Here is a 14787-nt window from a genome sequence, read left to right on the forward strand (position 1 = left end):
CGACCTGGCTGTAGCTGTGTCTGTGCCTCGCACACTCTCTGGCAGCCGTGCCCCATGCGTGCCATGCCCGTTCCCTTTTGCTACCCTCACACTTGGGCAATCTCAACGATGGCGGCTTTGTTGGTTTTTCTCTGTGCGTTTTTGTGCTCTTCCCTTTGGCGCGCTGTCGCAGGCAGCAGATCGAGACCCAGACCTCATTTCCTCTTTGGCGAGACATTGCGTTACACTGACGAACGGGGACGGGTCGCGCTCGCTCGCTCGAGCAACCACCGCAGCGACTGCCACCCGTACCACTGCCAGGCACTAGCCACTTGCCAGCCGGTGTGCCGTTGGCGTCGCATCGTGAGAAAGTTTACTTCAAGCATTCCCACAAGTATTGGGATATGGTATATGCCAGATTTGGCCCGGTCAGCTGTGGCACTTGCTCCGTTTTTGGCGCGTTTGCAACTGCGATTGGCCCATTGACAAAATCCACCTGCTCGGCCTTCGAGCCGAGGGTGAGTGTGTAGGGTAATGTGTATGCACGCTTGTCTGTGTGTTGGCCTCCTCCTCAGAGGGTCGTGTAATCGCATGCATGAAATCGAGAAGTTAACAAACACAGCAACAACAGCAACGGCATTTCACGATGTGGCACTGATTCCGATTGCGTCGTGGGGGAGGTTTTTGATCTTGCCCGGGCTGCGAGGCAAGTGCATATGGTATTTACTCTGGGGTTGATCAGATGGAATTTCAAGAAGAGACTAAGTATTTGCATATCAAAGCAAAGGGATCGCGAATGCAGCTATTGAGATGTCAGAGTAGATTGAAAGGGATTTACTTAGCAATGGCTGGAATTGCTAGAACGAGAAAAATTAAGGCAGAATTGTTTGCAATTCTAGATTGAAAGAAAAGGAATTACTTATTTTGAATATATAAAAGCTTTTTCCTTGAAATATGACAATCATTAGTTAAACAATTGTTTATTTTTATTTTTTTTAACATTTTATTGAGAGTAAATTAATTTGTTCAATATATATTTAGACTTGAAACATGAACATTTAAGAAATATTTATTTAATTAGATGCATAGATACGCGAATTCCTTCGTTCGTTCAATAGTTTCATAAATTTCAATACATAAGATTAAGATCTCAAATACATACACATATAGCAACACATACATACATATATATTTATATAGCACAAATACTTATATGAGAAAGTAACATTAGTTGGAGTTGTTATACATATTTTCCGTTCAAGTTACGTTTGATTAAAAGTGAATTAGTTGCAGTAGTTTTTAATAAGAAAAAAAAAAAACATGTTTTTGTGCTAGTTTGCCTTATAAGAAAAGGAAGAAACTGGACTAAATTCTTGAATGAAGAGGTACATATGTATATATTCGCGTATAATCATTTCGATTTACGATCTTTAAAACATTTCTATTTTGCTTAAACTTAATTTGCATTAAAAACGCACTGGGAGTTTTTATTGGACTTTTTTCTTACAGTGTGTTTTACAATTTTTGGTGTTTTGCAGTTTTTATGTAAAAAAAAAAAAGTTTGTATGTTTTGTGAAATAAATTAAGTAAAAATTGAAATGAATATGAGCTTAAATTAAACAAAACGAAAGAAACATAAATAAATGCCATTAATTACAAATTTGATTTTGTTTGCAGCGGGAGATTCAAATGTAATACAAAAGAATAAAAAGGGCAGCTAAATCTCGCTTGCCAATATATATATTAAAGCTTCTTGTTGTTGCAGTTATCCTCTTGATTGATGAACTCTGTTACAATGGTGCCGTAACGCCGTGGCCATGGTCTTCTCAGGAACTGGTGAGTAGGTAAAGTACGTGCTTATTTATCAACTACATACATAAATATGTTAAAAAACTACATTGATTCGATAATATTTAAAAATTTGTTGATCTTTCGAGTTTGTTTGTTAATCCGTGACAAAATAGATCTTTATGTCTATTACTATATGAATTATCGCTAACTGGATTACTAATTCGTGGGGTTTCTTGTGTTTCTGTCAGCGGTTCTATCTTCTTCATCTTATATACATACATATACAGTAGGTTTTCGTACATATATCGTTTTCGGTTATTCAATATTTCTCATACACATACATAATCTTCACCAATGAATATTCGCTTTAAACGCGTTTGTACATTTTATCGTTTGTTTTCTTTTGTTTCGTTTGTTGTTTGGTTCAGAAACATTTTTTAAAGATATTCAGAAAACGCATAACTTTTGCGATTAGTGTGGTACGTCTAGTGCGTGGGTTTGTAGTTGTTATTCATGCAGCTGAAAATAAGATAGAAGAGGCAGAAAACATATACATAAATTAAGTAAAAACAAGAAAACAAATAAGAGTCAAGTGAGTATTCAGAAGGAGTTTCAGTTTGAAAATGAAATTCCCATCATCAAATCGATGCTGGGAATACAATTCCCACGCAACAAATTAGTACAAAATATCGTTTATAAAAATGTCTATTATCTAGTTACTTAGCTTTGTATTTTGTTAAACTAATCAAAAGTATGCTATGCAAATGTATAAAATATGTATAAAATATCGCTGTTGTTCGGTTTCGTTTTAGTCTAGATTAAAGCTATTGTAAAAACTCAAATCTCTCTTTTCAACTGAAATTTTGTACATATACATATATGCATATTAAATTTAACTTCATTTTTTAGGTAGTTGTGCAAATGAATAAGCAGGTTCTTAACTGTGGTTGTGCAACATATTTGCAAGTCACATGCGGTTATTATAATGGCGTAAGCGTTAGGTACATTGAATATTTGGTATATTATTCATTTATATATTTATGATTCGTAATTCCTTTAGCTAAATTGAATAATAAAATATAGGCCCAGGTTACTAAGCTGGCGATTTTGGTAGCCCCGTCGATTGACTGAGTAAATCAAATAGTTGTTAGTAACAAGGGCCGATTTCAGTTTATCAAATATATATATCTGTATATATTTTATATATTTATATAATATATGAATGAATGTAACAAGCGTTTACGACAACTACACTACGCTAGACAATCTGGAGTCACATATGTATGTAATCGAAAAACGTTCTTTAAATGCTTCAAGGTACTGATGAATATCGTAAATACAATTCTCAATTATTCCAAATAAAAATTCGCTAATACATTAAAGTGCATTTGTGTGTTTAATAATATCTTTTTGTTGTTTTTTTTTTTTCTTTTTTTGATTTGTTTTTCGACTGGATTGATAACAAATTGCATACTGATTTATAAATGTTTTTTCGTCTGTTAAAACAATTATTTTGGACTTTCTCAATTGTTTGTGAGGAATCAATTTGGTTTCGCTTTGGTACTTGTACAATGGTAGTTTCTATAGAACACCATGTTTATATAGTATTAACGTGCTTTCAACAATTATGAGTTTGTTTAGGTGTGTGTGAGTGTATAATTTTAAAATTTACTAAGCTTGTTGATTTTTTTGTTTGAGTATTTTGTTGTCAATTTGTTTTTTCAAATTAGTTGCTGTTTAATGTGATGGACTTTCGTTCAATCGATGTTTGGCGCGTGATTTGCTGTGTGAGGCGCGTCGCAGCGAGGTGACGCTGCCCGAGCAGTTATCGTAAAAGTCTAATGATTCCGATGAGAATGCTATATAACGTAATGTTGTGTTTGCATAAAGAAAGAGTAAATAGAGAATTTATAACGGTTTGTCATAGTTTAGGTATACCATATATGTATGTGGCTAGAATAATACGCTAGACTAAAAGCAAGTTTAACAATTTATGCAGCTAATGTTCTATTATATTTACATTGGCAAATTACTTACCTTTATCAGTGGGCGAGCCTAAGGTTAGGCTGCTCAAGCTGGAGCTGAGGTTGTAGGGACGCGGTGACGGTGGAACGGGCGCGGATTCATCCCCAGGCAAACATGTCTCCACCATGGCCTCTAAGCAGTTGACAAAGAGCTCTGAAGATTCTCCCATCATGTTGTACTGCAAGTGTAAATAAGAACAATTAATACAATTGATCAGATTCATGAAGTTCAAGCCGCAAACCTTTGTGAAGGGTCCAGCGAAACGCCAAAGTCCTCCAAATCCGCAGCTCTGCAGGAAATGGAGTTGCTGCTGTGACGGATCCTCGCTGGCCAACATGTTCTGTATAATGCTCTGCACAGAGTTCAGCACGACTTGATCGTGCGATACGGAAAGTATATTATTTATTTTCTGATCCAGCAAAGAGTGTCTACAAATGAGAATGTGTGAGATTAAGATATTCACTAGGGAATCCATTAGCAACTCACATCACAGGAAATACTTTGGGGAAGACAACGGAGCCCTCAGCCAAATACTGATATAGCACACGGGTTTCATTCTCATCTGAGGAGTATTTGACGAGCGTAGCCAAGACAGTTAAGACTAACGCTTGTATGGACAGATCAGGAAGCACTTCCGGATCGAGCAGGACATTTGATTCATTGGAGACGGAAGAGCGTGAGCCGCGTTCCTGTTGGTTAGCACAAACAGTTGTTAGATACCTGTTAAGACTTAACAACTAATGAGCTAATAAGGGACATGGATGTTAAGCTAGTCAAACGAAAGGAATTTCATTAAGATGTACTTATAATTTGAAAAGTTTCTAATGAAATTGATAAGGCTGTAAGCGAACAGGCAATGCCATGCAGGAAAATGATAAATAATTACAATATAAGAACGTCTAGTATTAGTATTTGAGTAAATATTTCTTGGTGGGGTTTGTGGGCGCATACGTTTAGGTATTAGTGGATATTCTAAAGGTCTAGAGAGATAGAGAGAGAGAAGACAGAGAGAGAGAGAGAGTTTGGTTGAGCAATACCTGTCGTTCTTCGATGCCGCTCGCATTATTCGGCTCCTTGGTGGTTGGCACCGAAAATGAGCGTTGAGTTTTGAATAAAACTCGCGCATTCTACGATTGGGTTGCACAGTATTGTTGATGTTGTTGATTAATTGTTAATGTTTTCGATGTGGTTGTTGTATAGTTGTTAATGGTATCGATGTGGTTGTTGTTTAATTGTTTATTGTTGATGTCGTTAACCAAATCAAACGTAAATCAAAAGTCAAGTTCATGCGTAGTTGTAGGTATGTGTAGGTTTAAATAAGAGTATATGGATGAGAGTTACAAGCACCAATTAGATGGAATAGTAGTCAGCAGGCATATATAGTGGTATAGTTACAGTATATACGAGTTACGTTTGTGATAAATGTATGTTACGGTTAATTTTTTATTTAATTATTATTTTTTTTTTTTCGAAAACAACATAAAAAGAGATAAGAAAGAAATGTCATTGAACGATTAATAAATTTTTTATGCAAAGGCGAGATATTCGAGATATAGAGTTGATAATAGGCTCGATAACAGGGATGTATACATAATAGTAATTTCAATATAACAAGTGGATAGCCAAAAGTTACTATAGCAAATGGTTATAACAACTTTTGTACAACAGTTTGATTCAAATATATAGTATACACACGGTAATACAATATGCTGGACTTGATCAGCTTACCTGTAGTGTTGGTACTTTGTGATGTCGCGCAAACTGCAGAGCCGACTGGTCGAGTATATCCCAGCTTTTCTGACGCCGCGACAATGGCTGGCCAATCTGAAAGGTGAAGCGTATTAAAACATTTAAAATGCAATTTAATATAGGTAATTATTATATTTATGAATGCCTAGTCACTTACAGCCTGCACGCCATTGGTTAGTGGTTCGCCGTTTTCATTGCTGCCACACACATCGGCGGGCCAGCGTGGCAGCGCGTGCTTCACGTGGCAGCGCGAGCGCACCTCCTCGGAGACAGCAACAAGTGCCGTCAGATAGGCTACGCTATCCGGCGTCACCTCGAACTTGTCGCGGTGCAGCGGCTTAGCTATAATTCCCAGAAGCATAGTCAGCACACGGGATGTGCGCGAGACTGTGGTGGGTGTTGGATGGCGGAAGCCCTAAAAGGAATGCGAATAATTTATTAATTTAATTAATCCTATCACTCATCATTTACAACTCACCTTAATGAGATGTCCGACCAGAGCAAAATGAAAGTTGCTGCGAAAAGACAAGCCCACGGCGTGATCCAGCTGCTTGAAGTGCCACTCGAGCTTCTCGCGCGTCTTCATCATTACCTCAGCTATGGTCTCCGTCTTGTCGAAGCAGCCCTGGGACTTGAGCGTATGCAAGTTCTGTTCGAGCAGCGCCAGACCAGCGCCGTAGAGCGTCACCTCGTCCAGCTGCAGCACTGAGATAGCCACCCAGAAGAGTGCACGATGTATGGGCGATTCGGGGCGCAGCAGCGGTTGGATGCGCGTGAGGCACATAACCAAAGCCTCAATCAGTATTAGGTCGTTGAAGGACTCCAGCGCCTTGACTAGAATGCGCAGCAGTTGCTTGACTTCATGATCCGTTACGCTCTTACTAATGCAGCCGTAGACAATCAGAGCGCGCGGCTGCAGAGCTGGATTGTAACAGAAGGCGAAACTGCGCGCCAAAGATGTCCAGGTGTGCAGCCAATCGCTGTCGGGCACGTCGCGCATACAAGCCTCCATGATTTCCAGAAGAGCGTCTGTGATGACCTCCAGCGATGGCAGCGAGAGCCGCTCACGATCCGCAGGCAGCGGCTGGGTGACGCGTTCGTTGCCCAACCACTTGTCATTCGGGTGGCGACAGCTGGAGCGGAAGGCTGTGACAGCGGCCGACTTGACCTTGCTAATGCCGAAGAGCAGATAGAACTTCGGCAGCGAGAATTCGTCGAGTGACAGGCGGAGCACGCGCTGGGCTTCCTCTCCGAACGAGGGATTTGTGCAGGTACACAGTGAGTGTATAATATTTATGACCAGCCCATGGGTCGAGGCGCGCATAGACAGCGAGCCAGAGCAGACCAGGAAGGTGATGGTGTGGAAGAGATATGGTACCGAAGTGGCTACATCCAGGCAATTATTGAAGGACAACATAAGTAGATATCGCCCCAATATGGCAATGTCATCCCACATCATGTGCTGCTCCAGATATTGAGTGGGATTCGTGCAGGATTTGTCCATGACGCGGCACATGCGTGTGATGACCTTCTTCGACACCAATTGGACATTGGCTGAGGCCAGTGCCACAGCTGTGTCGGCCATGATCTCCACTTGCGGTGAGCCGAGGCCAAAGCTAATGGACTTGTGCAGAAAGTTGTCCAACACCATGTCAATGAGCTCTGGGATTTGGCCAATGGAGCCCCAGATCTTGGCCTGCACCGAGGGATACATTTCCTTCTGGTCGATGGTTAAGCAGATGAGCTTGTCCAAAATCTGCGACACCTTTAGTTTCTTTGCATCGTCATTGGACTTGCAGAACTTGGTTAGATTCTTCAGCCAGGGCGTCATGTACTCCAAGCACAAATGCTTCAGCTCTATGGTGCTGCGCTGGAAGCCCTGTATCGACTCCTCAAGAAACTCGAGTGTCAGATGTGGCTCATTGGTGGCCAATTTCTCGCTAACGGACTTGATAAAGATGGTGTTGTTGGAAGGTATGCAAAGTCCCTGCGTCTCGAGCAACTGTCCCTCGATCTTCAGGTCAAAGGTTGCGGTCAGCGCACACAGCAAATTGTAGGCAGCTGTGCGGAGATTGGGATCACAAGAGCCCAGATTTAGCAGCGCCATGTTGAGTAGAGTGCCAGGCACATCCTTGGGTCGTATCTTCTGATGCACTGTGACCGAGTCCGGCTGGCTAAGCTCCCAGCGATTCCGTATGTGTATGATAGCCTGGACAATGTTGTCGCAATCATTGTGAATGAAGCTCAGTTGGCCACTTTCATTAGTTATGGACAGCGTGAACTGGTTATCGTCCACCAGACACACTTCCTCAATTTCAGAGGCATAATAAACATCATTGAGCAGCACCGAATGCGACAGGACTTTGGTCTTTTCAGCCGACGTAATCTGCAGCGCCGTGGGACCAACTTTGATGGCCACTTTGGTGTCCTTGTGACTGAGCTTCAGTGCATTGCTGAATACCTTCAAATCCTCGTCCAGTGAGAGCGTGGCTCCAGGCAGCTTCTGCTGCTCAGCGTCAATGTAATCGATGAGCTTGTTGGGTGACTCCAGAAACATAAGCTTGCGATTGCCCTTCAGCGGTGCTAGGATGCGATCGTGGAACTTTGTGTACTCGCGCACCCACGAATTGCAATTGTAAATGTAGACCGCATGGACATTGTCGTAGGCCACAGTGGGCAGCACATAGAACCACTTCTGCAAGAACTCTGTGCGGAAACGATTATCCGAACAGGTGTGCGTGAAGTCAATGACCACCTCGAAGGGCGAGTGACAGAAGGGCTTCAATGTCAGTATGACATGGTAGATCAACAGGTCCCCATTGGTTTCTCCAATTCTACAAAAAACAAAATACATGAGTATATGGCACTCATCACACTGACTCACACACACTCACTTGTAACGCCTGGCTATGTAGTAAAAGACCGGATAGCCCGATTTGCTGGTGCCCGCCTGATAGAATATGTTCATGGACTTCAGAGTTTTGAACTCCTCCTTTTCGTGCATCTGATGCTTGACCATAATTTCTTCGAAGTTCGTTGATGACATGTCAATAGAGCTCCAGCGTGCATACGAGCTGAACATCATGTGAGAGTCGACGGGTTTGTGTTCCGGCGGACCTAAGTAAGCCAAAAGCGTGGCCATCTTGTCAAAGGGTCGCCGGCCAACGGCCTTGTGATCGCGACTGCTGGACAAATAGTCGCCAATTTTCTCCTGGTGCGTCCACAATAAACGATGCAGAGCCAGCACATTGGCATCGGAAATGAAACTCATGCTGTGCGACGTTTGGTCCACGGTCTCGCAATCGGAGGCAATTTGTATGAAGAAGCGTCTGCCGGCCTCGAAGTGATCACGCAGAAAATCGTTAAAGCACAGCATATGCTGCTCCTTGGAGAACTCCACATGGTTGGCAATGTTCTGCAGGATTTTGGACATGAGCATAAGCCCACGTTTGGCCGAACTGGGCACCTGCTTGCCCACAATTCCTAGCTCCTGCGGAGAGACTGCAATAAAGAAATCGTTAGTTGCTGAGCCAATGTAAAATAAAGAGTTGCAACACACCTATGGCTGGATTAATAAAGCGCAGAAAGATGACCGTGCCAACGGCGCCAATGTTGTTCTGCAACAGATTTGGGAATCGCTTGCTTAGCACTTGATACAAGCAGTGGCACATGGAGCGCAGCTGCGGCGGGAATCGGTCCGAAGAGTTGATAATGGCATCGAATACTTTCTGGGTCAGAGCAATCAAATTGTTGCGATGCTCTTCGATATCTTCACTTGGGTCCAATCGTGCTGGATCCACCTCAAAGCAAATCTCCTCCTGGTCATCTAGTAGCGGTCGTATAAGTGGCTCCAGTAGCATTTGCAAATAACTGGCTCCATAAATCTTAAAGCAGAACGCCATAATCTTGCTGCCCAACGAATTTCCACGGAAAAGCGTCTGCATGCAGTCAGAGACTTCGACTTCGCGATAAAACATATTCCACAGCAGCGGAGAGAGCAAATGCTTTGCATCGAACAACGTGACTAGAACTCGAGCAAGCTCATCCATTTGAGCTGTAGTCACTACATTGGCCAGCGCCATGGCAATGGGCAACTCTCCCTTATCACTAATCATGGTCACCAGCTGGACAAGTTGCTCGAACCTGTCGGCCAACACCGTCTCAGCCAGAGTGTCAAACTCCGTGCCTTGCTGCAAGATCTGGGTGAGCACTTCCATGAAAGCAGCGCGAGTTTGCAAATCGGGATTGTAGCCCAAGTCGATGGAGTGCATCAGGCCAGAGTCAATGTTGGCACCCAGCAGATTGGACATGGCTTGTATGGTGGCGTTCCTAAGAGCAGTTAATTTGCCAGCTGCCATGCGTGGACGTGGCGGAAGAAGAGGTGTGTTGTTGAGTTCCTTTTCGGCCTCTGAGCTGTCAATACAATCGTTCAGCAGGTTCATGAAGAGTGTAAAGTATTTTAAGAACAATGCGCTCTTTGCGTCCATAAGATCGCCACGATCTGACTCCTCAGGCTGGAGCGGCAGACCACGCAGAAGAGCTGCCACTGCCTCCATGCACGCCTGGTCGAGATCCCGAAAGATAAGCGAAGTGCTGGTGAGTAGCGAGGCATCTGCAGAGCTAGGTGGAGCAATTTGATGCGAGGTTCCCATTACCCAATCCGTTAGATATTCAACGAGCTTATTCCGGAATTTCATCTCTTGCCGAAAGGCCAAATCATCGCGTCTCTTCATCATGACTTCGACTAGTTGACACAGCTTTGTTTTTATGCGTATAGCATAGACATTCATATCCAGATGTCGCACATAGCGGACAATGCCCAGCATCATGCCTTCAATGCTTGTGACTCCCAAATGCTCTGATGGCGATGGCTGGTCATTGTTGGGATCCTTGCTGGCTTTGGGATCCAGTATGGATTTCATTATGAAAATTGTGTGCTCAATGAACTGAGTGTTTATGTCCGTAACATTCACATTAACCTGGCCCTGCTGATCGAAGAACTTTTCCACTATGGCTCTGATTTGATCGAAGAGTATGGGATACAGTTGAGTGGACATTTCCTCGCCCACAAGTTCCTTCACATGTTTCTGTATATGTAGACCCGTTTTTTCATTGCTGCAGACCAACAAGCGCAGCAGTTGCCCAATGAATCTAAAGTAGAATAATTATCATTATTATATATATCTATAATTATTATTTAATTTTATACGCACTGTGTGACTGCGCAGTAGCTGACATCCTGGGGCGGCGCTGGTGGTATGGTGGACAAAGAGACCGTGCTGGGATGTAGTGATCCATGTCCTGAGCTAGTCGAGCTCGAGTAGAGAGACGCCTGTGCCAGTGATGCTACCGATGAGTTGTTCTGCGACTGTTGCAACAAGAGCTGGCGGCTGTTGCTGCGTTTCTGCAAGCAAACACCGCCCAAGGTCAGCAGGAACCAGGTCATATTGGCCCATTCGGTGATTTGCTCCTCTAGATCATGCTCGGAGCTTTGGTGGCTGGCACGACGTTTTCCCAAGCCACGATGGAACACTTCTGCTTGCGCATCCTCGGTCTTAACCTTGGGGTGAGTCTGGAGCACCTTACTGAGCACCTCCCAGTTGCGAAAGGTTTCCTCCCAGGCGGGCTGGACACCATGAACACAGTGCTCGATCTTTCGCAGCAGTGGCATAATACGCTTTTGGAGCTTCCCACGGCTCACGTTGCCATGACTGTTCTCAAAGAAACAAATACGTGTATCCGTGGCGGCTGAAATATATGGATGGTGTTGTAAATAAAAACCATAAACTTAGAAATCGCATTTAACTCACATGAAGAGAGTTGTGCTAGCTCCTGGTAAATGTGGTAGTTGGGCATGATGAAGCCCACTGTTAACTCATCAGAGCTGCAGCAGATCTCCGCTTCCTCGCAGAGCAGGCCAAAACAGGAAAGCGAGGTCAGAACCGCATCCAAATCCACGCTCCACAAATACATAAAGAAGACCACTTCCATTTTAATGTGCGCCTGCTTGCATATGGCAATCTGGCTACCCACATGGGCATAGTCTTTGTGCCGCTGAAGAAATGTGTTGCGGCAGATTAGTATTTCACGGAGCCATTTAAGTACATCAGTGTAGTTGGCTATCTGATGCTGAATAAGCTTCTGAGAGATGGAGAAGAGGACCTGCGAGCTGACATCCCAGAATGTGTTGATGGGTGCTTCTGGATTCCAGACTTCGATCTTTTCAGGTGCATGCAGGGCGAGTAGGGCTTCCATGGCCTCTTGAGCCACATCTGGCAAGGTCGTTTGATGCACCAGGCTTACTAGGCCATTAATAAGCTCTAGAGTTGAGCTTTGCACTTCATGCGCCACTTTACCTTGCGTCTGAAATTGAGGACATTGTAAATTTGTTTAATTTTTTTAAAATTGAAATGTATGATTGTGATTACATTTAAGAGAAGCGTAGGATCTGCATGTATGAGACGCACTAATAGCAGCAATAGCATCTTATGGGCTGGTCCCTCCTCCGAACGAGTCAGACCCTTTTGCGTGTCCTTGGACTTGAGCGTTAACGAAGTTATGTACCGCAGTGGTGTATGGGCTATATAGCCCTGCGTGGCTTTATTCAATGTATCCGTGAAGAGAGCGCGTAGCTCAGCGGAACGATAGTGCACGACGTCGGTCTGCGGCCACCAGGGAAGACGCGGCTGGTTGACAATGCGAAAGGGATTCTTATTTTGCAGTCGAAAATCCACATAAATGTGCGCTAGGCTATAAATTTGTATAATGCATATGAATATTGGAATTTACATTTAATTTCACATTTCACTCACCGCAACAAGGAGCACACGATAACGAAGTGATAGGCCTGCGGCGAAGAGAGATTCAAGCACACTTTCAGAGCCTCTATGTTGTGTGGACTGATACGGAAGCACGAGACCCAGCAGTCAATCATTAGTTCAATATCTGCATAATTGTAGCCCTGGCCGCGTGAAAAGGGCTTCACGGGATTAAAGAGCAGCGCCTTCAGGTCGTTAATAAAATATTGCACCAACTTGAAGACGACATTGTTGGAGTCATTGATATTGATGTACGTGGACGCCTTGCAGAGTTTGACGCAAGCTATGGCCGAGGACTCGGTCACCTGCTTGGATGGCGAATGTGGGCCCAGACCACGTTTTATGCTCTCAATGAATTGCCTCGCCGAGAAGTCTTTGTCGCGTGACGTCGATTGTGTCGACTTCGAGGGCATCTTCTCTTTTTCCTTTTCCTTCTCCGACTGTTGCAGCTCGTTGACAGTGGCCTCCAGGCTGGAGGGATTTAGAATGAGCAACAGCATTTGCAGGGGCCAAACTAAAGTTTTGCTCTTTTTATTCTCGGTTTTAAAATACTCAACAAAGTCCAGCAGGGGCTCCCAGCAGCTAAAATACAAATTTTATATTAGTAGAATTTCATTGCTAGATATAAGCTAGCTAACGTTGATATATCGCGATTAGTGCCGCGTTGCAAGTCCTGAAATTCCTGTGGATGATATTCGATCCAATTCCAAATGGCTTTCTCTAAGGAGTACAGCAAAATGAGAGGCGGTGCGCGCTTTGAGCGAAATTTGGTAATTGTTTCTACAAGGGATAAATAATTAATAAAAATTCGCAGGTAATGACATGCTGTTATACCTTGCAACAGCTTGGTCAGCTTGATCATATCCATATCAATGTGTTGTATCAATTCTATATCGTTGTAGTCGGGATTTTCTTCGGAGCACGATGTCAGCTCCTGAATGCGCGCTGATATGCGGTTGAAGACAGCCGAGAAGTGATTCTGGGACAGTGCAAAGAGCACCTTGGAAGCGAGAGCCTTTAGTTGAGCCGCATTGGGATTGTTATCGCTCTGCACGTCTACGAATTGGGAAATTTCGCGTAACAGGAGCTTTACATTCATGGCCTCCTCAAAGCGTGCGGTATCTTTCGTTTGGTTCGTTAGGCAGCGCTCCAGCGTGGTCAATATGATGACCAGAGATTCAAAGTAGCAGCGTTCCGGCTCATGACGCGGTTGTCGCGCCTGTAATTATTTATAATTAGCATTTTCCTTTAGTATTTGTAGAACTGTGATATACTTACAGCCTCGTTGACGCGCTGCAGCATTTTTGTCAGCCCGGAGATGACCAGTGAGAAGCGGTATCGAGAGATGTGTATGAGGCATGTCACCAACTGATCCTGGCTCATACGAGCCTGAGTGCCATATGCTCCGATTTTGTATGGCAGCTGCAAATGAAAGAAGTTTTATTAATTGACCTTAGTAAAAGACAACCTAACAGCTTTTGATGTACGCATTTATTTTAAAGCGTTTGTTTACTTAAACAATTTCAATTAAAATCGCTAATTTGAATTCGCAACTTTATTAGTGAATCGCAAAACATCCCATTAAGGGTATGCGCGTCTCGGCACTTCATTCAACAAATCTGAGCTCGGCATTTCATGAATGAAGCCTCGCCGGCCCCACGAGCGCCCCAGCCCCACCTCCTTAACACCGACACCCACACCAAAACAACACCAGCAGCAGGTACATTTTTTCACTTTGCTCGAAGGCAGCGCGACGCAACATATTGAAAATGCTGTAAAACCTTTACCTGATCTTCGAATCGAGTCAGCAGACCAGTCGCCCATTCGCCAGGCTTTTGGGTAGCCATTTCGCGTTAATTTTACAAATTGTACTCCTTTTTTCACTGCATTTTATTTAATTTAAATACGATGAAATTCTGCTCTGTATAGATGTGTAAAGCGATGGTCGAGGTTGCATTGAGAGAGCTGAATGTGTGTGGGAGCGAATGCTAGAGAGAGGTTACATTGCAACGAGGGTCCGATTACTCTCTCGGCGTCTGCTTCTCCAAGCGTCAATTGAAGTAAATCAGTATTAATGCTGTCTAAAAGTAAAAATATATTAATTTCATGAGTTTTCCTACTATTAACATAAAGTAAAGTTGATAAATGAATTTTTAATTTGGCAATGTAAGAGAAACTCTTCTTATGTGACGTCACATTTCCCATGTTTATGTGCAAAAAATTCGACCTACGCAGTAATAAACATGCTTCTGATTGACGATTTGCTGTATCGATACTTTTGCTCTGGCATTGGAATTTGCGCGCTCTCAATTCAAATTTAATATTAGCGCCAATGCAGCCCCTAACCGAAATATTTATATATAAGACTCTATTTTTTTCTCAAAAAATCAGTACGATATATGCGAAATGAAATAAATTTACTTAA

General features: G+C 43.3%; 1 protein-coding gene and 1 long non-coding RNA gene across 4 annotated transcripts; one reads left to right on the plus strand and one right to left on the minus strand.

Annotated features, from left to right (window-relative positions):
- Positions 1 to 1015: 1015 nt before the first annotated feature.
- Positions 1016 to 14775, minus strand: Nf1 (neurofibromin 1). Of its 3 annotated transcripts, none has more exons than XM_018000200.2 (19): positions 14594 to 14774; positions 14150 to 14443; positions 13641 to 13784; positions 13197 to 13581; positions 13001 to 13142; positions 12357 to 12944; positions 11973 to 12294; positions 11355 to 11907; positions 10758 to 11292; positions 9104 to 10695; positions 8439 to 9045; positions 6023 to 8378; positions 5702 to 5959; positions 5524 to 5619; positions 4833 to 4922; positions 4282 to 4484; positions 4037 to 4223; positions 3808 to 3973; positions 1016 to 2289 (listed from the first exon to the last, which is right to left on the minus strand). In XM_018000200.2, exons 2-19 carry the CDS (start codon positions 14207 to 14209, stop codon positions 2282 to 2284), a joined length of 8292 nt encoding a protein of 2763 aa, XP_017855689.1. In that variant the 5' UTR covers positions 14210 to 14443; positions 14594 to 14774; the 3' UTR covers positions 1016 to 2281. The 3 variants fall into 3 exon arrangements, with proteins under 3 accessions (XP_017855689.1, XP_017855685.1, XP_017855688.1); XM_018000196.2 differs by having other exon boundaries at positions 1528 to 3629; positions 14594 to 14775; XM_018000199.2 differs by lacking the exon at positions 4833 to 4922 and having other exon boundaries at positions 1528 to 3629.
- Positions 3503 to 4691, plus strand: LOC149270639 (uncharacterized). Its single transcript, XR_016268529.1, has 2 exons — positions 3503 to 3638; positions 3703 to 4691. It is a non-coding gene; the product is annotated as an uncharacterized LOC149270639 (long non-coding RNA).
- Positions 14776 to 14787: the final 12 nt, after the last annotated feature.

Source organism: Drosophila arizonae, chromosome 2 (assembly GCF_054131065.1).
Source record: "Drosophila arizonae isolate 15081-1271.41 chromosome 2, UAZ_ARI_1.0, whole genome shotgun sequence".
Taxonomy (NCBI): domain Eukaryota; kingdom Metazoa; phylum Arthropoda; class Insecta; order Diptera; family Drosophilidae; genus Drosophila; species Drosophila arizonae.